Source organism: Pantherophis guttatus, chromosome 1 (assembly GCF_059756535.1).
Source record: "Pantherophis guttatus breed Tessera chromosome 1, ASM5975653v1, whole genome shotgun sequence".
NCBI classification, from domain to species: Eukaryota; Metazoa; Chordata; class Lepidosauria; order Squamata; family Colubridae; genus Pantherophis; species Pantherophis guttatus.
Genome location: NC_142063.1, coordinates 51201446 through 51227872, shown reverse-complemented (window position 1 = coordinate 51227872; position 26427 = coordinate 51201446). Strand labels below are relative to the sequence as shown.

At 37.0% G+C, this 26427-nt stretch overlaps 1 protein-coding gene across 13 annotated transcripts in view; it reads right to left on the bottom strand.

Moving 5' to 3' along the window:
• Positions 1–26427, bottom strand: part of CEP128 (centrosomal protein 128) — a 187257-nt gene that overhangs the window by 124660 nt on the left and 36170 nt on the right. For all 13 annotated transcript variants that reach the window (XM_060687362.2, XM_087873309.1, XM_087873293.1 and 10 more), the window contains exons 13-15: positions 15346–15696; positions 8111–8761; positions 5665–5829 (exon numbers count right to left, since the gene is read on the bottom strand). In XM_060687362.2, the coding sequence (XP_060543345.2) occupies positions 5665–5829; positions 8111–8761; positions 15346–15696 (1167 nt within the window). The remainder of the gene's footprint in view (positions 1–5664; positions 5830–8110; positions 8762–15345; positions 15697–26427) is intronic.

Here is a 26427-nt window from a genome sequence, read left to right as displayed (position 1 = left end):
ACTAACATCTCCTAACAGTTTTCAAGGAAAAGTATTCCCCTTCTTGTCCCTACCTAAAAACTACCTAATAAAAAGGCCAGGTAACTCAATAGCTTACCACAGCACATCATGAGGCACATCAAGTTCCAACGCAAAGACTCTCGTATAACACTTTTGGCCTCATATCTATGGAGAGAGCATGTTAAAGCCCAAGCAGAGATAAGAAGTAGAATCATTTCAGAATGGACCAGTTCCAAGGACAATAACAAACCCCGTATCTCCTGCTGGATCATTCTCAAGCTCCAGTTAGCCTACAACCGGTTTCCCACAATAGTCAGTTGTTTCCAGCAACCTAAAATAGGACTGCATTCTTCCACTGCACCTCTCATTACTGATATCTAAAGCCATACTATCTTGCAGTCTTGATGTTTCATATGTCTTGGTATTTCATTTGTTATGACCATAACAATATTTATTATGTTAATAGCAAATAGCCAGAGAATTTTCTTTTATATTCAAACAGAAATGAATTTCCATAACTAATTACTGTATGTGATTATCTAATGGTATCACTCAACTAATAGAAAACACTGTGATCCATTCGTGACTTACAGTCATAGTAATGGGAGAGGATTTTATTTTAAATGTATCTCTTCTTTGTAGGAACCACATGCTAACTTCCATATTGTTTTAAAGTGTAAGTCACAGGATCACAGTCCATTTGCTGAAGAATTACTGTATCTCCACGTACTAAATTAAAAAACAATCTACAATCGCCAATACTGTTATAAATTTAAATATAGAAAAGTGAGATTTTTCAAGACTTAATAGCTTTAACAGCTAATGGGTCTTTACAGTAGGAAAACCATTTGTCCTATTGCAAAGAGTTTATGCTTGTCATAAAGATTGCGAGTCGCTTTATATATATATAAATATATAAATATAAATATATATATAAATATATATATATATATAATATATAGTCGCTTTATATATATATTTCTTTATTATATTTTTAATTTTACTTTTTTCTTTCTTTTTCCTTGCACTTTTTATCCTTTCTATTCTCTGTTTTAAGTTTAATTTGTATTAGATATTACTATTACTATCTATATATATATATATATATATATATATATATATATATATATATTTCCCTCCATTCCAAATACATTTTCAGTTATTTGAGTGTAAGAAAATTTTGTCAAGACCACCTTGTTCAGAATTTTAAATTTTGTTAGCTTGCCCTATGCTGGGATCAGACCCCTCACAAAATGTTGCAAATTGTGGGATTTTTTAAAAAAGTACATACATACAACATGTGAGATTATTTTCTAGAAGGAAATGGAATTTTGATAATGGCATATCAGCCTGTGGCTTGTTTAGCAATTTTCAGATGATTGAGTATAAATAAGCTGAAATTATATGTAATAAACAATTGTTGATAATCTCAATATATTTCACAACAAATGCAGAAAAAGACAATAAATAACAGAGAACATATACAGTTCACAGTTAAACTGTGAAGCTCTTGATGCCTTTTGAGTTTGTCTGGTTGCTTACTTGCAGATGTTTCTTGACCCAACAGGGCAACATCCTAGTTGGTTAATGATATCTATTTATTTAATAAATAAATTTATATAGCTGCCCAACTCACCAGAAGTGGGTTTCAGCAGGTTCTGACCAGTTCTGGAGAACTGGTAGCGGAAATTTTGAGTAGTTCGGAGAACCGGTAGTAAAAATTCTGACTGGCCCTGCCCCCATCTATTCTTTGCCTCCTGAGTCCCAGCTGATCAGGAGGAAATGGGGATTTTCCCCTGGCCCTGGATTGGAGAGGGAACGGAGATTTTACAGTATCCTTTCCCTGGATTGGGGAGGGAATGGTGATATTATAGTATCCTTCCCATGCCACACCCACCAAGTTACGCCCACCAAGCCACTCCCACAGAACCGGTAGTAAAAACAATTGAAACCCACCACTGTAACTCACACATGGTAGCTTGCAAACAACCATGCTCAGAGAAAACTATGGAAATGTAGATCATTACTACTATTGAAATTCCCCGCATACATTGGGGAACATCACATGGCCACTTTGAATTCATTTTGTAACACTGAAATCTGCCCATATTGAAGATAACTGTTCTCTAGGATTACAGGAGAAAAAAGATTGATGTGAACTATTTAATGTTCCTCATACAACACTATGCAATGATTTTGCTTGTGCGTTGCCTTTATTTTACAAAAGAAGGCCATGATGGGATGCGGAATAGGAGGAGAAAGTCCAAAGATGTTCATTTACATAGTTTTAGATTAGGTCAAAGGTTCATTTTCTCACCACCTCCTAGGGATACAAAGAAAACATATTTAATAAATAACTCACAAAAAAAAAGCTCCCAAGGAAATGAAAACCAGAATGCAGTCCTCTGATCAAGTTCTCAAAAATGAATCCTTGTTTGACATTTTCTCATTTGATCGTTTTTTTTTTTTCTTTTGACATTATAAAGAGTTAGCTTTGAGCAGCTGCTCTGCTCTGATCCAAAGAACACAATAGTAAGAATCCAATCGTGGGTCTGTTTTACCCAGGGAAATATTTTGATTTGGTAAAAGTAGACTCTGTGCTCTCTTATTCTCTCTTTAATTATATCCATGCAGGAAGAAGAGTCATTAGAAAACCTGTCATCAGAAAGTGCAAATCCAAACACAGCTTGGCCTGGACAGCCTTTGGAAATTGCTGGAATGCACTAGTACTTTTATTTATGAGCCAAATGTTTAAGCAACGTTGTAGTTGTGTAACCGACCAGAGAACATGGAAAACCATTAGCAATTTCCTATGGGATGCTATCTCCGAGTTCTTCAAATTACAGGATGAACCTACATTTTTATTTTAAAAAAAGAGGCAGAATGTTTTTGTTTCAAAGGTTTCATTGGAACATCACATTATAAATTTGTCACGTCTTGGTAATAATCTTGAAGCCTGTTAAATCCCTTTGCCTGTTTCTATCACTTTCCACAGAATACTTAGTAAGAATAAAGAAATTCATGGCATTGCCAGAAGAGTTAAACTATAAAAGGCTAGTGTAGAACAAAGATGTTCAGTGTTATACGTTGAGCCCTCTCGGAAAACACTTAAACATACTAAAAGAAAACAACTCAGAAGGTTAAAAAAACCCTGAAGAATATGCCAATCAACAACAGAAAAACTATCCAAACTTGTAGTTTGCAAAGGAAGTTCTAATGGGAAACAAAATCCTGGAAAGAAAAATGTGGAACTAGACAAAGGCAAACCAGATAAATGTATTTCTCATTATTTGTTTAGTAGACAGTGAGATTAAGAGCATTGCAGTACATCAGTATTTTTCATAAATTAATTAGGCCATTTTTGTATCTAACTATTATGGACACATGACAACTGAACTTTTCTTGTAAATTTGAAACATTTTGTTATTTATCCAAGCAGCTTCTTCAATCTGAAGAAATGGTTGACACGTTTCTCAACATACACTCATACACTAATGTAAATCTTAATAGAAAAATTGGTATATAGCTTTTCTCTGCCTTACTTACCCAGGGCCATCTAAATTTATACCAATACAATTATCATTCAAATACATTAACAATGCACACTGGCAGGAAACACTTTTTTAGTTTTACTTCCTTTTTTCAAAAGAGCTAAGAATGCCTCTTACCTTAATGTAAAGCTATTCCTTTAAAAAAAACAAACCAACACTTTTTCATTTTAAACTGGGGCTGGAGTCACTATCACTCCAGACCCAGTTTAAATATCGCATATTGAAACATTGGCAGATGTTAAATTTTTTGTACCTATGACAATTCAAATGCACTGATCTAAAGCAGGTCATTTATTTTTCTGAATTAAATTACTAATAGGTACTTGATGGCATTTATTTCTTTTCCTGTAGGTCTGATGGAATCAGTTTTGAAGTTTTTTAATTCATAAATTACATGTTTATACTATTTATCTCTTGTGACTCAAGGCAGTTTACATTTCTATCATTTGATCTCCCATGACAGTATGCCATGTATAGTAATGACAATATCAATTAGGAATAAATAATCTGATCTCAGAAAGCCCTGTTAGCTCATTCCATAGAGCATGGCACTCAACTGCAAGGTTGTGGGTTCAAGTTCCATGTTGGGTGGCTGTAGTTTTTTAGCCAGTTTGGTGCAGTGTTAAGGTCCAGGATATAACCCTGGAGATCATGAATTGTAGTCTTCCCTCTGTATCAGCCCAACTTATCCCACAGGAATGTTGTTGTGGAGAAAATAGGGGGTAGGAGCATTGTGTTTGCTGCCTTCAGTTTATTTATTTTATTTATTTATTTAATTTGTCAAGCATATATAAGTATATATATAAGCATATATACAGGTAATTTGAATACATGAAAAGAGTAAGAGTAAAAAGGAATATTAGGACAGCGACGGTAGGCACGGTGGTGCTCTTATACATGCCCTTTACAGACCTCTTAGGAATGGGGTGAGGTTAACAGTAGACAGTCTTAGATTAAAATTTTGGGGGTTTTGGGATGAAACCACAGAGTCAGGTTTCTTCCCCAAACCCCCAAAACTTTAACCTTAAACTGTCTACTGTTGACCTCACCCCATTTCTAAGACGTCTGTAAATTATACAAAATAAAAAATAAATAATAAAAAGGGTCTGTAAGTTATACAAAATAAGGTTGGAATATAAATATAATAATAAACAATGGCATTTCAGATCATTTTTGAACATTAAAATGCTGCTAGCAGTTCAATGAATGTCTATTTATAAACTCAAATCACTCCTAATAATGTCTATGGAGATTGTCAGTCATCCAGGTCATGGTTGTCCACAGGTGCTTTTTCAAGAGACAACTGGACTTTCTGGTTTTTCTTTGAAGACGTTTCGCTTTCATCTAAGAAGCTTCTTCCGCACTGGCTGGATGGTGGGGAATGAAAGGATTTATACTCCCTGCAGACAGCTAGTCATTTGTATTCTTTTAGAGAGTTGGTAAGGCCACATGATTTATCTGTGTCGGCAGGATCACCAAAGTAGTTCAAATGGATGTGGAGCCTTCTTGGAACTGTTGAAAGGACTGTGTTGTAGACTGCAGATCTGTACAGCCTTCCATTCCCCACCATCCAGCCAGAGCTAAAGAAGCTTCTTGGACGAAAAGTGAAATGTATTCAAAGAAAAACCAGGAAGTCCAGTTGCCTCTTGAAAAAACACCTTTGGGACACTCCTAATAATATTTTACTTTTAGGAAAAAAAAATTCATATCAGTGTATACTTGATATGGCAGAGCAGAAGTTTGGAATTTAGCATGCAGCATACTTGAAACTTTTTGGCAGACTTTCATAAGCAATTTTCTCATGTTTCAACCATAGGACATCAACCATGGATCAATACTCAGAACTACGATATCAGAGTGTTTCATGTAATAGACTGTTGTCACCATATTTATTATGCAGCAGTATACAACTAGATAAATAAATATCAAATACAAGAAGACTTTCTTTGTGTCATGTTTCCTTTTTGCATTTGGAGAAAATGGAAGAGTAAAACAAAAAGATCACCAAGATAGAAATTTACCTCATAAAAAAATAAATATTTCTTAACTCGTAAACGTAGTTTTTCATTAAACAGGTACTGTTCTATTACACAGGTCTATATTTTTCTTTTACCTTTTCATCTAATTCCTGTTTTATTATGTTGCATTTTCGCTTAATTTTTGCATTTTCTTCTTCCTTGTGGGTTAGTTCCGCTGTTAGCTTATCACATTCAATTTTCATTTTTTCTACTTGGCGACGATGAGCTTTTACAAAATTCCTTTCGTCTACAAGTTCTGACTATTGGAAGGAAACCAGACAAGAAATGAAGTGTTCAGTATTTCATATTAATGGCACAGAAATTTAGAGAAAAATACTGGTTCAGAAATTTATTTTGTAGTAATTTGATGTTTCTTAATACCCAATAAATAACCAGTTTTATTAAGGGAGGAAACAGGTTTATCTGTACAAGAAGTGAAAAACTACAATTGTAGTAAAGAGAAAATATAGCATAAAAAGAAAAGCAAGTTTGAAATCAAACTGTAGCTTATTTTTTTCAAACTAAATCCCCATCTGGTTTAATTATTGTCAATACAATATTTACATAGTGAAAAAATGTATTTTAAGTCCATTTATTCTGATTTATCAAGCATCAAGTACTTATAGGAATAACTGTTTATTTGAGATGTTATGTAATAATGTACAGTTTATACTGTTAGTACTAATCTGACCAGATGCTTTCCCCCAACATTTCCCATAAATGAATGGAACCAGAACAGGCAATGATGGGTCAGGAAAGACTGCTTGAAATCACAACAGACAGCACAATGAAAATCCAATGTGAAAAAGGCAAATTCTTTGGATCCTTAGAAAGAGAATTCAAACAGAACTATCAACATAACTACCTACATCTTTTATGAAGTAAAGCCCATGAGAGATTATACTTAGAGTATTGATGACATAGCTGAAGCATCTCCTCTATGCAGAAATTTTATTACTTGGAATAAAGAAAGGAAAAGGGACACTTAATAGCTATAGCACTTAGACTTATATACCACTTCATAATGTTTTACAGCCCTAAGTGCTTTACAGAGTGAGTCTTTTGACCCCAGCAATCTGTGTCCCCATTTTACCAACCTTGAAAGGATGGATGAGTCAACCTTGAGCAGGTCAAGATTGACTCCTGGAGGTGGGAATTTTTTTTTAATTTGATTTATATGCCGCCCTTCTCCGGAGACTCAGGGCGGCTTACAGTGCATTAAGCAATAGCCTTCATACTTTTGTATATTTTATACAAAGTCAGTTTATTGCCCCCACAAACTGGGTCCTCAATTTACCTACCTTAGAAAGGATGGAAGGCTGAGTCAACCTTGAGCCTGGCAAGATTCGAACTTACTTTAATTGCAGACAGCTGGTGTTAAATTACAGTGCTTTTAGTCTGCAGAGCTATCCAGGCTCTGCAGGATAGCTTCTTTGGGGAAGCTGTGACTGCTTCAGTGCTAGTACTGCTCTGCTACTGGTACTACAATCACATGATCTTCATTTTCAACATTCCATGACAGTTTCCCAGTCAATGTAGCACCTCCTGCATACCTTCATGAATCCTTTCCCCACACACATACCTGACCTACATGATACCTCTTGTGTACTCTCAAGCAACCCTGGGCACCCTATGAACATACATACAAACATACATATCACACACAATCCCCAACTGGTTGAGTAACTCTCACACAACACTGAGACCCCTATGCATTATTCTTGTCACGCATCCTCCACATCCTTTCTTGACCCTTAACAGCATTTTAAATACTCCTATGAACCCTCACTCACCCTTTTTGATTCACGCTACCAACACACATGCTCTCCTCAAACCACATGGAACCTCTTGAACAACACCCTGACCTACACCTCTGCGCATCTTTTTTTTTTTTCTCCCCTATCCAGCAGTTTTCTACTGGATCCCCCACTGGCTTTCTCCCTGGAAGCTTTCCAGAAGCAAAGTAATGGGGAAGCCAGCAGGAGTTTGAGGGAGGGAGATAATGACAGAATGACAGGGAGAAAGAGAAAGAAGGAAGGGGAGGGAGGGAGGGAGGAAAATTTCTTATGCTTCTTGCCAGCTTCCCACAAAGAAACTCAATGAGGAAGTCAGCAAGAAGTCGGAAATGCTGATTACTCAAAAGTGATTATGGAAGGAGGTCCAAATCTATATGTTTCCTAATGTATTCAATTGGTTGCTGTGTGATACAGAATATTGAATTAGATTGGCCTATGGCCTGATCCCACAAAACATTTCTCTGTTCCCAATACTGCACCTGCCTTGTGTAAAATTTTCAGATTATGATAACCATTCATCCAATCTTGCCTATACACCTCTTTCTTTAAAACAAAAAATAAGTTAGATAGTATATAAAAACAAAATAATTTTGGTAAAGATCAGAGTAAAATAACAGCCACATAAAATATTATCCAAAATATCATACTATTTAGGCAGCAATTCACCAGAACCCGATTTCATTAAATCCCATCTATCCCATACTATGCAATAATAATGACTATATGTTGACCATCTCAGAGATACCTTCAACATTCCAATGTGATTAACAGCCTCCTCTTTTTCTTGATTGAATAGCTTCATCATCTCTTGGACACGCTGATCATGTTTGGTTTTCATCTGCTTCAATTCTGACCGAAGTTCTCCTAACTCCTGTTTGTGGACATCTCTTTCAAGTTTCAATTGCTTATTGATTGTACTCATCTCTTCCTGAACAGACTCTATTTGCTTCTGAAGTTCCATCGCTGATTTCGCCATTTCTTTTTTGGATTTCTTCTCTTCTGCTATTTGATTGGCCAAATCAGCCCGAACAGCACTCAAGTTTTTTATAACCTCTTGCATCTCTGACAATCTTGCTTGATCCTTTTCATGGATCCCGTTGATATTTGCAAGTTCTTCCTCTAAATGCTGTTTTTCAGTTCTTATTTGAGTCTGTATTAGGATCTCCTTTTGCAGTTTGTTCTCAAGGTTATCCACAGTTTTTCTAACATCTCTGGTATCTTGTTCAAGAGTCATCTGCAAGGATCTAGCTTCACTGAGTTTCATTTCTTTACAGTGCAGCTCTTCTTCTTGTCTGGCCCTTTTCTCAAGAACATCTGTCAGTTCCTTTTGAAGATTTTCCATCTGGTGCATAGTTGAAAGGAGCTGGCTCTTCAATTCATCCTTTTCTTTAAGAACCTACAGTTCAAATGAAATAGGGCAGAGGTGAGTGGTCTAAGGATCTGTTATGAGAAGAAAAGGCACAAAATACCACTGCTCAAAATGAAAGGCAAATGATCAAAAAGAAGAAATGGTCAATGATCAAATGATCAAAAAAAGAAATGATCACTGCATCAACTTCGCTAATTGCACTAACAATGTGATTGGGTGATTGGTACATTATATACATCTTTATATGCAATAGTTTGCAAGTCTGGAATTTACTGGCATACTACTCCTCCAATTAAACATGTAAGCAAACTTCATAGGATTATTACCTGCTTTTCATTACTCAAATATTCAAGCAACATTTTCATATTTGCATACATACATATATACAAAGCCAGCCCTTCCCAAATTCTGAAATGCTATGTATGTATTTGGTTCAGAATAGAGTTTAAAGGTATACAGAAGGTTATAAGCTGATAGGAAAACTAACTCCCCCCCCCCACCCTGTTCCGTTATTACAGTGGTGGCAAACTCAAGTCTTGAGGGCCGGATCCAGCCTGTGGGGTGCTTAGATCTGGCCCAGAGGGCCACCCTGGAAACAGAGAAAAGACTGGCCCACGTGCCTCAGCCTGGCCTAGGCCGACTGGGTGCTGATCTACAACCTGGTGGCAACCATTTTCACTGCCAGAGTGCTGTAGGAGGTCATCGCAGCTGAAAATGGAGCTCAGGAGGGGCGTGGGTAACCCTCCCGAACTCTGTTTTTGCTGGTAGAGTACTAGCAACACAAAGCAAAAATGGCATTTGATCACAAGGCAAGGAGGCATCGAGAAATGTTTCCTCTTTTGCATTTGAGCATCCAAGAAGGAACAGGAAAGAAGAAAGGAAAGAGGAAAGACAAAGAAAAAGAAAAAGAAGGAAAGATGGGAAGAGAGCAAAGACAGAAAAAGAAAGAAAGTAGGGAAGGAAGAAGAAAGGAAAATGAAGAAGGAAGAAAAAAGAAGAAAAGAGAAAAAGGAAGGAAGGAAGGAAGGAAGGAAGGAAGGAAGGAAGGAAGGAAGGAAGGAGATTATAATGAGAGGGAGGGAGGGTCTGAGGGAAGTCCTACGTTAGCACTTGGCCATCAGCAGCCCTGCTGCCCTTTCACCATCCCCTTGTCTCCTCCTCCTGACCTCTCCTGGTGGTCTCCCATCCTATCGCTGAGGATGCCTTGGTTACAAAGCCGAGTCTCTTCACATGGAGAGGGAGTGGTCCTCTCTCTGACCCAAACACTTTGCCCTCCCGCACACACCAAGAGCAACCTGGCCAAGAAGAGCAAGCACAGCAGCAGCAGCCTTGAGGAGGAGGTAAGCGCAGCTGGGCACCCCCTTGGGGAAGCGGGACTGGGCTGAGCTGTGGGGTCCAGGTGCCCTGGGAGCTCGAGGGCCAGGCTGGGCACTTGTCCTTTGCTGCCTAGGGCTCTGGACAGCCTGTGCTGCCATCCAGGGATCCTCCATGTGGCCTGAGAGGGACAACGAAGCTTCTCTGGAGGACAAGGGTTTGGCCATCTCCCTGATCTTGCCTTCCTCTGGAGGAGACAGTGGATCTCCCCAGCTCCGCTCGGGCCATCACAAGCGCCCCTGACACAAGTGACATGCCCACCCTGGCCATGCCCACATGTCCACCTGGCCCCCTGAAGACAAACACAACCCTGATGTGGCCCTCAATGAAATTGAGTTTGACACCCCAGTGTTATTAGAAGGATTAACTAGATTCTTCCTAATATTTATTTTTTAAAGTAAATATGTATCTCACTTACAATCATTTCTTTTGCTGTTAAAAATAACCAAACATGCAGGCCACTGAGTTAAACTCAAATCCTGATAACTCTGAGATTAAAGCCGTTCAATTTAATGTCTCCCTAGCAATAATTTGCAGCTGTTCATTCAAGTAATTTCCCTGATTTTGGATCCTTTCATTGCCTTCTCCCTTTTTTTAACTTGCCTCAACTCTGCTAAACACAGAAAGTTTTTCAAGTTTCTCTCTAGTATCACATAGTTAAAATATATGAATGTATGCTTGATGCTCCTTAACTCTAAACCAGGGATGTCAAACTCAAGGCCTGGGGGCTGGATCTGGCCCACAGGGTGCTTAGATCTGGCCTGCAGGGCCACCCTGGGAACAGTGAAGGACCGGCCCGCAATGCCTCTGCCAGTCAAAACAGAGCTTGGGAGGGCTGCGTGTGGCCCACCTGAACTCCGTTTTCACTGGCAGAGAGTTTCAGGAGGCAGTCGCAGCCAAAAACGGAGCTCAGGAGCCAGTTTTTGCTGGCAGGCCTCCACAGGCACCCCCAACACAAGTGACGTCGAGCTGGTCACGCCCATTCTGGCCATACCCACCCTGGCCCACAATGTGGCCCTCAATGAAATCGAGTTTGACCCCCCTGCTCTAAACAATAGTTTCCTTTTATTTTTTTCCATGATGGACTGATTAGTTCTCCTTGCAGTTCATAGTTTTCTGAGCAGCTGTCTCCAAATCCATAATCTAATGACATCTATCTTTTTTCTTTTGTTCTAACTCAATATCTAGATTTCACAACTGGAGAAAATGATTGATTTAACTATCCTAATCTTTGTTGCCATAGAAATAGCCTATACTTCATGATACTGTTTATCACTACCTTCCTCCCTAGAATTAATTTACTTCCTCAACAATCTATCCATCTTTATGCTTGAGTTGAAAAAACTTATAAACTATAAACTATAAACTATTTATAGTCTTCACTTCTTCAATGTTAACTGTGAGTTCACTAAGCATTCTGGTTGAGTTTTACTTTGTCATTTTAATATTCAACATATTCAACATTTTCACTTTCTGTCATTTATTTATCTATCACATATCACCCATTTCACTTTAGTGACTCTAGGAAGTGTAAAATTTTTAAAAATCCATAGCATAAAAGCTGTTTGTGTGTGTGTCCCATAACTACCTAATTCTCTCTTCCTAATTAACTCTTCATTTTCATTTAATAAATTGGCATTATCTGCATTATTTCAAGTGATTAGATGCCTACTGTTTTTTTCTTCCAAAAGGCTACTCTTCCAATATTTAACTTTATTACATAATAGATTTAACATTATGAGTTAAATTGGTCCATTCTTGTCTCTCTTCTTTTTCCTGAACTAGTCTCTTCAACGTTAATTCTTACAATAACTTCTTACTCATTGTTCAGGCTCCTCAAAAGAGTAATTAGAGGCTCCGGCATGTTCATGAGTCTTGATATGTTCCACATTCGGGTATTATCTACCCAGTCAAAGCCCTTTCAGATTTGAATGGTTTGGCATTTTTCACACCTGCCCAGCCCTAACTGCTTTTAACCCCTTTCTGGATTATATATATATATATTATAACTGGTTTATCCATTCTCTTTCATCTTTGCCAAGAAATATAATTCTACCACCAGCATTGATCTTAAAGAGAATAGAATTACTGAGGCCTCTCCACTATATTAAGTAATCATATAAAGATCATCAAAGACAAAATACAAAATATACATGTAAATTGATGTATATTGTATATAAAAAAGTAACAATCATCATCATCATCTTCGTTTAACGACCCCATAATCCCTTGCAAGGTGGAGTCTGTCAAACTACTCCAAACAACCTGTATTAAACTTTGCTATTCAAATTTAGACTAAATTCAAATTATCCTCTTTTCCTGCTAAGCAGTTGCCTACTATTAGGCCATCCAGCAAAATCTTGTGTTAACATTTTCTTCCTCCCCCAAAATGTCTTACCGATATTCCTTTTTATTCTGCCCTTTCAAAGATTTTAAGAATTCCTGACCTATTGCGAACTAAAGGGTTGATCTGCATTTTTATCTTAGACAGGAAACTTTTAAATTCTGCTAAGTATAATTTGCATTGACAGAGTGTAAAGTAAATGAATGATTAATTATAAAGCAAGCAAGAAAATCCACCAACTTGTCAATGTGGTGTATATCACATTGAAGCCTTTTTAGGACATTAAAAAAAAGCTTTTCAGTATTAAATCTGTTTTTCCTATGTTAGTTGATTATTTTGAAACTGCAATCATAAACTTAATTATTGCTTTCAGGTTGCTGATGGCTATGTGCCAAAACTGTCCTCTTTGCATGTTTTTACCTCTAGGGTAGAAGGACTAATTTACTATTTTCACACCAGTCATTTTTCCTCCCATATTTATTATCACATCAAAATATACTTCTTCTTTAAGTATTTAAGGGTTTTTTTTCTGTTTCTGGACATTATTCAGGAATATTTAATTTCAATATGAATTGGTATTTTAAATGTTAATTTTTCAACTGATCACCAAAATTGAAAATTATATTGCATAACTGATCTCTAAATGCATAACTATTAGTTCCTTCCTTCTGGGCAAATACAGAATGAAACAAGGCAAAGACTTCCCAAAGAGTCTCAAACTTCACACTGGGGTATCCTTTGAGAATCAGTGGTGACCTATTTTCCTATTTGGGAAACTGAACTGCTATTTCTAGAGAGAATGCAAATGAAAATCCATTGAGACTATCAACTAGTCAAACCTGCAAATAAACTACCAGTTCAGAGTCATTCTGGCTATCAGGACTGTCTGACTCCCAATCTGACAAAACATATTTTGCACCTCCAAAAGCAGATCCGTAAAGGGGATTGTGGGCTTCTGGGAGGTGTCTGATTTTTCACTACTGGAAACAAGAGGCTTAGCTTTATAAAGCTCAGGAAGAAACCTGCTGGAAAAGCTATAAAAGAAATCCAAGTAGACATGTGCAATCCCTATCTTTAATCAGCCATAGGGTAGAGAAAAACAAATTGTTTACATTTGTTTTGCATCCTTTATTTATTTATTAAGTAGAGCTTATGTGCCCCTCCAAATTTCAAAGTTTTAACATAACTTTGTACCTCCATCAGTATTCTACCTTCACAGATGTATTGTCCCTACAATTCCTGAAGCCCAGACCCTTTAAAATAGCTTCCAACTGAGATTTTGAAGGGGTGGGGGAACTACACTTTTAGCCTTCTAAAAGACTATGAAGACCTGGCTCTTCTCCTAAGTATTTGTGTAGGAATGGTGTTGAGTCAATGAATCAATAGTGTGTGTAGTTCTGATGCCTTGGTGAGAAGGGTACAATGTGTTATTATGTTGTAGTTTTTATTGGTTACTGTGTCTGCCTAGGATCACTGTGTAAGAAAGGCAGCCACATGAGTTCTTTAAATAAATAAAATCTCAGCCATTAATGTTGACTGAAAAGTCACAAAGTTGTATTCCTAACAGAGCAAGAGCAACTTAACAGGAAAAGATGCCTTGTAACTTTGCAAGCATAAAACAGCAGGCGAATGAAGACAGTATCCCAGACAGAATACAGTTATCCCTAAAAACAAAGTGCTCAGAATGTGTTTTATTTTATCAGATTATCAAAACTGGACAGCTTTCTAAAAGTTATACTCGATAATTATCTTATGTTTTAAGCCTTCAATCCTAGAAATTATTTTTAAAAATTCTTTGGTAATAGTTTTTAAGTATATTACAGAGTTCCCAATTTTGATGAGGCAAGATGGAGGGAACCAATTCTATATCATTCCCTTCCTAATTTATAATGTTTCTTATAGGAGAAGTGTGAGAATAGTTGTGCTAATCAAAGACTGATCCAGTATAGCATTAGAGACAAAATATGTGAGTCTAATGAGCATAGAACAGGACGCAGTGGCTCAGTGACTAAGATGCTGAGCTTGTCAAGCAAAAGGTCAGCAGTTCAGCAGTTCGAATCCCTAGTGCCACGTACCGGGGTGAGCTCCTGTTACTTGTCCCAGCTTCTGCCAACCTAGCAGTTCGAAAGCATGTAGAAAAATAGGGACCACCTTTGGTGGGAAGGTAACAGCGTTCTGTGCGCCTTTGGCATTTAGTCATGCCAGCCACATGACCACGGAGACGTCTTCGGACAGCGCTGGCTCTTCGGCTTTGAAATGGAGATGAGCACTGCTCCCTAGAGTCGGGAACGACTAGCACATATGTGCAAGGGGAACCTTTACCTTTAATGAGCATAAGCCCACTGATATTAACTCAAGATAAATTAGTCATAACTAATTGATTTTAGGTTATTTAGGTATGTATTATCTAATTTGGGCTAGATTTGGACTTCACCCAATTTCCATCTGTGATCAGTTTTAAATGTTAAAAAATTACCTTGTCTTTTGATTAAATTATACTTTTTTGTTATTTCAGTGTTTTCTACTGAAAGTCATATCTCATCAGGCCTCCTCACTCACTACTAGTGTAATGTGTTTTAATAATAGTTCATAATAGTTACACAAATTAATTTCAATAGTTTTAAACCAGTCCTTTCCAAACTTTTTCCTTCATTAGCCAAAACCACTAATCAGAAAATCCTTTTTACAGCTTATCAGAGTCTCCTTATTTAAGTGCCACTGTATGATTGGGTAATGGGTTTGTATAACATTACCCAAAGAAAAATCAGTTTACTCAATTTGGGTAATTTATCCAGGTTTAGGAAGCATTGTTTTTAAACTGTATTGGAAGAACAGCAAATATTTACATAATGCAAAGTTATTGTTTAAAGGAAATAAAAAATGTATACCATACCAAATTGTTCTTCTCCATCAACTGGCTATGAAGTTCGGTTTGTTTTTCTTTTCCATGTTCTAGTTTTTTACACCTTAGCTTCCAGAATCGAATTGATTCCTGAGCTTTGAGTTTTAACTCCTCCTTTTTCTTCTCAGTCTCTAGCCTTAGTACTTCAGATTGTTTGAATTCAGCTAGGTACTTCTCTGCTTCCTTGATTGATTCTTCTAGTTGCTGACCTAGCTCTGTAACCTGTAATTCTGCAGCTCTGCACTCATTTTCGCAGATTTTATAGTTGCTCTGTATCTCTTTCAGTTGGCTCATCATCCTTTGCTGCTGGTGGTCCCTCTTTTCCAAGTCTGCTGTTAAAGCCTAGAAGTCAGCACAACATATTAAGACCTATGCTTACAGACAGATATATATAAACTTAAGGTTTACGTATAATGAAAACAAATTTCTTTGAATACATGGAAAGCATCAAAGCAATTTTTCAGTTTCCTGCAATTTTGTTTATTCAAGACACTATTATTTGTTCATTTACAATATTTATAGCCTATTCCAAACTAAAAAGATTCTTGGCAAGGTACAGCAAGGTCAAAAAAGCAAACAAGTAAATTCATTATAATTATTGATAAACAACCAAAAGCCTAATATGTGTCTCTTAGGTCCCATTAAGCTGCACTAATTAAAGGCTAAAAGAATAAATATTGTTTATTCTTTATTACTTGCAATGAACAAAATACTTTGCACTCACATGCATTGATATCAGGGGTGGGTTTCACTTATCTTTGCTACCAGTTCGCTAGTACACGCGTGTGTGCACTTTGCTCGCACATGCACCCCATCTGCACATGCGCAGATCATATTTGATGACGTCTGGGCGGGTGGGCAGAGTCTCCCGATGCCGCTGCTACCGGTACTGAACCGGTAGCAACCCACCACTGATTGACATGCCTGGAATGTACCTCTAAAATGCATCTATTGTGCTACAGGGAAATGGCAAACATAAAAAAGAATCTGACACTATACATGCAACTTAAAATGATATCTACCAAACTTATAACTTGGTTATCCTCTCAGAATGTAAAAATAAAAATCCCAATTCCAAAAAAGAGCAATTTGTAGCTGGACCATGTTGAAATATACGAAGTTCTACCTATAACTAGATGTTATATTTAGAAAAACTAGCTGGCCTATTCCCCTGAACAGCTGGATCATTACAGTCTGGAAAAAAACAGATGTATTTCCCACTTTAAAAAGTACTCTTGAATATATACCAAAAACCCACCTGCATGTTGGGTAACACTGTATGTCTGTACAAGATGTATGGAATCAACAAGATATGTTGTAATATTTTCTTCAGTTCACCTGACACAGATATGAATGTAATTCCTAAAGCTCTATCTCCACCATTAAATATTGTTATTCTAAATAAATGATTTTGCACACTGTGATCATTATAGCTGAAATTAGACTTTGTAATTGAGCATTTCTCTAAAATGCAAAAGACTTTCGTACTTTAACACTTGTGGATATTTTTTGATCATCAAGCACACTAGAAAACCTTATTCATATATCTTTAAAGTGGTGTTTTATATTCTCGGTTGAATTCAATAACAAAGGAAGGCTTTTATTAATTAAATGTAATTGGTAAGATCCATGGATTCAAATTCATTGACAGATGTGAAGAGACACTTAAAAAAACCGAAATGGTTATCTTTAATCTTCAATAAATGTTATAAAATGTCTCACCTCTGTGCTAATTTTTTCCCTTTCAACAGTTGTAATTGCTTACCATCTGGTGATAATATTAAAAGATATAGTCCTAAATAATGGCATCTTCAACTTTTCTGAATCATTAAAAATAATTATTTCTCCACAAAGCCTTGGGGAATAGATATTGTACATACAACTATACTTTCTATGTAGTATTTAATAAAACAAGATTCAATGTTTAAGCAATGTACAGAAAATACATTAAATTAATTGAAAACATTTATCTTACATGAAAAAGTAACCTCTATTTTATTGGAGTTCATATTTTTCATAAACAATAAGGCAAACTTTTTAAATTGAGATTATTTTCTTTAAAGCACAAGGATACTGTACATAATTAATTCCTAGACATAAACTCTGTGATTGAAATCACAATAATCCTGTTATCTTCCAATGAAATATTTATGCAAAATGTATAATTCATACATTTTACCATTATCCACCAACTTATTTAATATGGCAAGAAAGCAAAACAAAAAGAATCCTGTACCAAATCAGCCATCTCCCTGGTCAACAAGAAACACAACAGACAATACATGCCAAATTGCAACTTTATTCATGGATATTTGTTTCAATGTAATTTTTAAAATGTTTTTTTCCGCTTTTTGAAGCTATTATGGAACAGAAGCTAAATACTTAAACAAACAAAAAACAATGTTATCTGTATTAGCTATTAGAACTATTCCCCAATCCATATTAGAACAATAACTTTATCATACCAACTTATATTTGGTAAACATTTACTTCAAAAAGTCATACATTTCTACACTTCTACTATGTCCATACTCAACACTTTGCTTTTTATTATTTATAGACATCTTTAATATAGCATCCTGTGCATATTACACATTTCCCTAGCTGATGTCATACAAGAAACAATACGTTGAATTGGAAGGAAGCCAACTTCCAATTAGACAACTTTGGAGGGATAAAATATTGTGAGCTTTGCTTACACCAGTGACATATTGACCCAAATCTGCCAAAGTGGCTGGTACTATCTTTAATATTATCAGGGAAAACCACATCTGCCACAGAGATGACAAAGGGTGGCAACCAACTTTCCTCTTCTCTATATTAGTAAAAGGGTTATGTCATTAATCAAAGCAATGAAAGGCATCAAAGATCAATCTGTGGGTCCAACTAGAAACAACCATGGCATAAATTAATTTTAAAAAGAGGTAAATCATGTAACTTTTTAAGAGCACCAGATATTATATAAAGGTTAATTCATGTGGATGGCCTTGTAAACAGTAAGATATCACCACCATGGCTAAAATCCTGCAGTTACCCTTTCAATATTCTCTGTTCAATGTCCTAAGCAGATGCCATAATTTCTGTGACACTAGAATATAACTGCTATGCTTCCATTTTTATATCTGCTGATCCAGATTTTTTTTGAAGGGCAGTTTTTCCCTCCCCCCCCCAAACCAGGTGAATGTTTCCTTTCCAGCAATCACTTGGGCAAGAGTGGTACATTCACCTTGCAGACATGTTCAAACTACCCAAAGATTGTCAGATCTTATTCTCAACTGTGGCTTGGCTGGGTAGAAGTTAGGGCAAGGTGTTCGTTTTTGATGGATTTTGAAAAAGATTTTGATGTCTCCAACTCTTTTAGTCTTTTGCAAGGCATTAAAGACTTGACTGTTTCACTAGGCATTTGGGTCAGATGGATAGATAAACTCTGCTACTACTAATGGGAAATGAGATCATTGTTTATCTTTGGGTGCCAGGCGATTATGTTTGTTGGATTTGTATCTTTTAATCTGGTAAATCACCCAGAGCTACTTAAGTAAGGTGGATGGTTATATAAATCAAATAAATAAATGACTGTGGTTGCTTAGTTATGCATTAGTATAAAAATCAGGACAATGGCAAAGCAAGAGAAATGAAGGGGAGCTAACGATATGTGGACTGAAGAGGTTCAAATTGCTTTTATTGAAGATGTTCAGATTACAATCTACGTGAATGGTTTGATGGCTTCAGGATGAGGATGCCTAGCAATCCTCAAGGCAGTCATTGCTACAATCTGAATCCTTCATAACATCAGACAGAGCCTAGTTGGTCTTCTCCCATTATTTATTTTAGAACTGTCCATGCAGACAAGCTGCCTCACTACCACCAATCTGTTTCTTGTAATTTATTTCACAATAAAGAAATCTAGAAAAACCGGCAGCTTTTGTAACAACCACATAAGCCATTGTACTTTTAAATTTAAAAAATTATAAATAAATCTTTGTGTTGCTCAGGGACTACATACCGAAAATGCAGCAATCTAAAACTAAACATAAAAATTTTGTTTTGAAGCAAATGTTCAGACATTAAGACTCTATTTTTAACATGCAGAACATTAAACACAATGTACAAACACAGGATTATATAAGACCACACACAGAATTCCCAGGAATCTAAGGAAAATCAAAGTGTTTTGGTGTAGTAATGTTCAATTTATCCAATTTATTAAATAGAAGTTAAATCTGAAACAAATCAACTAATTGCAACCATCCCTAATTGTTTTGCACAGCCATTATTTTCCATATCATTGCAATTACAAAGAGAAAGAAATGCAGGACAACCTTAAGAATACTTCAGAATATGTTAGGAAATTTAGAAAATAAAATGATGCATGGATGTGTCTTTACTTCAGCATAATAGCAATTGCTATGTCAGAATCCAAGAACATATGGTGAACTCACTCTTCAGTAATTGGATTAAAAAATCACTATTCAGTATAATTTTAGATTGTATGTTTGCCGATGTATTTTGAACAGCAACATATAACTGTGTCTACCTTCACGCTGACGCCTACATTTAATACAATAAATATGAATGCTACCCATTATTCCATAACTTCTATTTACTGACAAGTAATCAAATAAAGCATCATACCTCTGAATAGACTTTCAAATATATACTTAAATATATCTTGAAATAAATGTTTCAATAGAGCTTAACTTTCCATCGGATATATATTTCCCACAAGTCATAATATTAGGTAGCTGCAGTTTTAGGATATAAAATAATCAAACTGCAAAAGTAAAAAAAAAAAAAACATTCTTTCAATATTAAAAAAAAACAAGTAAAAAGTCAAAGTAATGTTCTGTTTACTAATGGGAGTAAGGTAGCAAAAAGATGGCAGCGCATGGAGCTGTTTAATTTCTTATTTCCATCTGTCTTTATGCAAAAAACAAAAACAAAAAGCCTAACCTATCAAAAGCTGCACAGTGGGAGACAGAACAGGAATGGAGATCCAAATAGATAAGAAATCGATAAAAGAACACCTATCCGCTTTAGACAATTTCAAATCACCAAGACCAGATGGTTTACATCCCATGGTTCTGAAGGAGCTGGCAGATGTGATTTCAGAACCACTGAACAAAATCTTTCAGAGCTCCTGGAGCACTGGGGAACTGCCAGAGGACTGGGAAAGAGCTGATGTGATTCCAAGCTTCAAGAAGGAGAGAAAAAAAGGGAAACCAGAAAACTAGCTTGGTATAAACACCTACAAATATTCTGGAAAAGATAATTGAGCAGCAGATTTATGAGCATCTAGAAATGAATAAAGCAATCACTAGAAACTAGCATGGGTTTGTTTAAAAAACAATCATGCTAGACAAACCGTATTACCTTCTTTTGATAAAGTGTCTAAATTGGTGAATCAGGGAAATACTGTAGATATACTTTACTTGGACTTTAGGCATTTGAGAAAGTAGACAACCACCTAGTTCTTGACAAAATAGAACAATGTGGGATAGACAGTACCAGCACCAGACGGATTCACAGTTGGCTGACCAACCACACTCAGCATGGAAGTACATTATATGGAAGGAAGTATGCAGTGGACTATCTCAAGGTCCAATGTTCCTCAACATCTTCATAAATTATTTAGATGAGGGGGTAGAAGGGGAACTCATCAAATTTGCAGACCAAACCAAGCTAGGGGAAATTGTGAACACTTTGGAAGATAGATTCAAGATTCAGAAGGATCTTGACAGAGCTGAGCATCGGGCCCTAGGCAACAAGATACAGATCACTGGTGAAAAAAGTAAGGTCCAGCACTTAGGCAGAAAAACTAAATGCAGGCTATACAACAAGCAGTACCTATTCAACTGTAGTAACTGTGAGAGGGATCTAGTGGATCACCAGTGGACCTAGTGGACTACCACTTAAATATGAGCCAGTAGTGTGCTGCAGCTACCAAAAAAGCCAATGCAGTCCTAGGCTGCTTCAACAGAGGGATAGTAGCATCAAGATCACGAGAACTGATAATATCACTCTATATTGCAGTAATGAATCCTCACTTGGAATACTGCATCTAGTTTTGATCGCCATGATACAAAAAAGATGCTGAGCCCTTACAGAGAAGAACATCAATGATGATAAGGAATCTGGAGGTTAAAGTGTATGATGAATAGTTAAGGGAACTAGGTATGTCTAGCCCGGGTGTCAGCAATGTGTGGCTCCCCAGCCGCATGTGGCTCTTTCATCCCCCTGCTGTGGCTCCCTGCCAGCTAGCTGGCCGGCCCTGCCCCTTGCCCTCCCCTCCCAGTCACTCCTCGTGTGGCTTGAGAAGGTAAGGGCGATGGCGGGGATGGAGACTCACTCCATATTCCAGACTGGGAGGGAAGACCCTCTGTACTTGCCTCTCATCTCGCGGGCACTTCTTCTGGTGCTTCTTGGTGCTGCACACACCTCGGTCACTCAGGGAGACGTGTGACTTTCTCTCCACCCCAAGACATTGGCCCGGCCAGGCTGTGGCCGATGCTCTGTATCATAATGGGCTCCAGGAGGAGGAGGGGACACCGTCTCCCCCATTGTAAAGCGCACTAAATTTAAGTGTGCTGCGCAAGGCGCTGCGAGAGCACCAGGCAGGCCATGGAGCCTCATGTAGTACAGATGTCAGATCCCAAATCCTACCAGATATGACCTGCTACTTAATCTGAAAGAAATGATGTATGACTGTTTTTCACTCTTATGACCAGCATTGCAGCATCCCCATGGTCACGTGATCAAAATTTGAATGCTTAGCAACTGACTCATATTTATGGCAGATGTAATGTTCCAGGGTCATGTGATTTTCTTTTGCAACCTCCTGACAGGTTAAGTCAATGGGAAAAGCCAGATCCCCTCTATAACTGTTACTAACTTAACAGTGATTCACAACTGTGGCAAGAAAGGTGATCATTTCAAAAAATGACCATTTTACAATGAAAGTTATTTAAAACGTTAAAAAACTTAACAATTGTCTCACTTAGCAACAGAAATTTCGGGCTCAATTTTGGTCATAAATTGAGGACTATCTGTACTGCCTTGTTCCTTCTGGTTTGGCAATACAGCAACTGGTGAATAGAAAGATTACCAAAAAAAATGTCATACTTTGTGTTAGTTCTAGACCTATACCTTAATTTAAACCACCTTTAAAAATGATTAGGTCTCAGTTGTTAGCATGACACAGATTCTGAAAGTCTATAGCATAAAAATCATTCAGTATTGTCTGATGGTTGTCTACGTGAGCAAAAACAACAAAATAAAAGCTACAGAGCACATTAAAAATGCTATAGAATTTTTCAGAACCAAGGTCTTGGAAGCATCATAATTACTTCCTCTAAGCTGGATAAATTATATTTTATGCGGGACACTTTTCTTGAACTGGCATCCTTCATAGGTTGTATTGCGAAAGACACTAATTTACTTTTAGTAATGGCAAATATTGGGGCTGAATTGCCATTATTGTAAAGTAACCAGTATTGCTGGTATTTCACATTTTTAATCCAACCCTACTGTACTTTAAAATAAAATATATCCACATGGAGAAAAATGTATTGTTGTTGTTGTTTTGCTAACCTTGTTTAACTGTGTCAGCATGTAAAACAAAGACAATTTAATCACCTTTATCAAAAGTATTACCCAAATCAGTTGTCCCGAATCTGGTTTGTAAAGGTTTTAAGAATTTTGAACTAATGCAATTAGTTTTTGATATCAAAATGAGGTGATGGCATAAAGTCAGAAGCATATGTGACTGTTTCAGTATGAGATTTTATAACTTTTATAAATTATCCAACTGTTTGTACTGTTTTCACAGCTAAGACCTTTTTGAGAATAGATTTAGTAAATGGATTTTATGACTTTATAGATGAAATAATATTTATGAACTCTCTGTTCTTTCCTTTAGCAGAATGAAGCATCAGATTCACAATGTCTGAAAGTCTATAAAGGTAATCAATTTTTCTGCAGAAATGAATAATGTAGAATTTCAAGTTCATTTCAAGCATTCCTGCATCCATATTCATCAGATGGGAATACTGTGAAATGGGCTGCTTACTACTGGGACCAGTGATGGCTAACCTTTTTGTCATCCTGTGCCAAAAGCGGGGGGCGCGCGGAGATGTCGCACGCACACATGCCCACACCAAGAATTCAATGTCCTCCCATGCCTCACTCCCCCACGCGTGCGGCCCCCCGCACATGCACACATGACCCCCCCGCATCCCGTTTTGTGCCTAGCAGGCCTCCCTGAACCCTCCGGAGGCCAGAAATGGCCCATTTCCAGACTTCCAGTATGCCCAGTAGGCCCGTCTTTCGCCCTTCCCAGGTTCCAGAGGCTTTCTAGGAGCCTGGGGAGGGTGAAAACGGCCTCCCCCGCCCCTCTGGAGGCCCTCCGGAGGCCAAAAATGCCCTCCCAGAGCCTCCACGCGAGCCCTGTATTTACCTGGCATCCAAAACAGGCTGAGTGGAGACTCCTAGGAGGGGAGGGATGGCGTAGGCAGGGCCAGCTGAAAATCAGCTGGGGAGCTGAGCTAGGGCAATGGCTCGCGTGCCTGTAGAAATGGGCAAACCATAGGTTCGCCATGACAGACTGAGATTATGGTCACCAATGAAATGTACAATGAGATGCATGCCATCCTTAAAGAGCATACATGAAAACAAGACTGAAGTCTACAATATATGCTACAGAGATTCCTGACCAGATACACTGACATTTATTAAACACCCACCCCCACAAAAGAGGCTCCACCATTTTGTACCGCCTGGAAAGCCTGAAAGCTCTGAAAAACATAACCCTGATTTGCTGGTTGCTGAAAAGTAACTTCAATGATATAAAACTATTTGCAGAATATTTAAGCTCCTCTTTGGTGTCAAAAGTTACTATTATCAAACCATAGGACTTTATTTGTTTAAAAGCACATAGAAATTTTTTTAAAATGTCAGACTGAAACTTGGCCTCTGTTCAGACATGCCTGGACACATATCCAGCACCCCCTTTATTAAGTGAGAGACATTTATGCTTGTACATGCTTGATTCAGCATAGGCAAATTAATCAAAATGTGACGGGATATGTAACCAATTTCTTGTTGCAAGGCATGCTTAACACACGTCCAGAAAAATACTTCTGGATGTGCTTTGCAGATGTGCAGAATCCTATCACTGCGTGGAAACATACAAAGACACATAATAACTTTTCTCTGCACATGGCTGCAATCATTGTGAGGATACATCTCTGTGCAGTCGTAGACTTTGCCCACATGTGTTTAACGGTTTTGTACCAGCTTTTATTATCTATTTAATGTATTTAATAGTAATACAATTATTATTATAGCATTTTTAAATTGTAAACATGGTCAAAAATAGGGTTTGCTTCAAAGCAGTTTTTCTTTTCTGATGGGATTAGGCGCTAGATCATATACAGTTGATGACATCTACACTATGTGGATTTTAATTATTTACTTTGATGATATATGTCACTTATTAAAACTACTGATAAGCTCCCATCATATGTTAGTATACAGCGTAATTACTAACAGCTAATTTATTCACTCATACTATAAACTAACTGTTGATAGGGCCCATATACTGTACAGAGTAGCTCGGCAAGACAGTCAAGGATTTTTTTGATAAAGCACAATTAAGAGAGGTTACCATCTCTGTTTTATTTAAAAATAGAAATGTTGTTAATTCTCTCCTAATGTTGCTTTGACTTATGTAAAAGTCAGCTCTGAACACTTTCAGATGATGGAAAAGAAAGATTAAATCAGTAACAACCATTGATGAGGGAATACTTGGAATCCTGATGAATACAAATGACTCATGAAGGTTAATGAGGTTCAACATGACTTTAAAAGAATAGAATGAATATATTTGGTATGTACAGAACATTCTCCAATTTGTCCAGATAACTTTTCAAAGATACATTAGTGCGAGCTAATTTAACTTTTTTTATTGTCAATTATAAAATATCTCTTTCTTCCCCAATTAACTATCACATATCCTTAATCCTGTTCAAGAAAAGTTCACACAATAAAGTAGACAAAAGTGAATATCTCATCAGAAATATCAGTCTTTGCTTTTTATAAAGAAAAATAAAGACTTTAAACAAAACATAGAATTGCCTGAATATTTTTCTGCAGGGCTTTAAGATAGTTTGCATCCAATCTAGCCTGTGTGTGTATCTTAATTTTACTAGTTTTCTTCCAGGAACTTGCCTCATTTGTATTTTAGAGTATAGATGGCTAAAATGAATTAAGCCTGCCCATTCTTATTATCATTCAGAATTGCATAAACCTCAAAACTGAATATGAAATGGGCTGAATATCCCTATCCAATTAAAAAGTCTGTAACAAACAAGTCTGTAATCAGCCCAATTCCCATTAGAAGTTTTGAACAAACCACAACTAAACCATCAATGATGGCTGCTTTTGCTTAGAGCAAGCTGAGAGATCCAGTCCACAGAATCTCAATTTTAAATCTGAACAGCTTCATTATCTTGAATGTCATATAAAATAAATTGATCAAGCCATTCTGAGGCAGATCCTAAACTTTTCCAATCATCCACAGAGCAAGTTTACTCATCTTGCTCATCAACTCCATCTGGAAAAAGCAAAGAACAATATTACATTTGCATATGGAAACAGATTTGATGGGATGCTGTTTTACTGTTGTAGTTTTAGTTTTCAAATTCACAGTCTTTTACGGCCTAATGTTGCATCAAGAGTGAAATTATCCTCAAAGGATAAGGACAGGAAGCAAAATGTGAATTGCATAATGGTACAGGGGACTAGGTCTATGATTTCAAATCTACAAAAGCACAGGTTACCTGCTATGAATATTTTTATCTTCAAATCGTACAGTAAAATTCCCAGAAATTCTTTGGATTTGTAAATGTAAAAAGTGATCAGATCCCAAATTATATTCCTAAAAAGAAAATTTGTTTTCCTCTCGTAAAGTATAGTGGTACTCAACTGCTTTGAAACTCATGGAATTTGGTGCTCAACACATTTTGACATGAATATTTTGTCCTGGTACTCAACATTTGCTTGGTAATCATCACATAA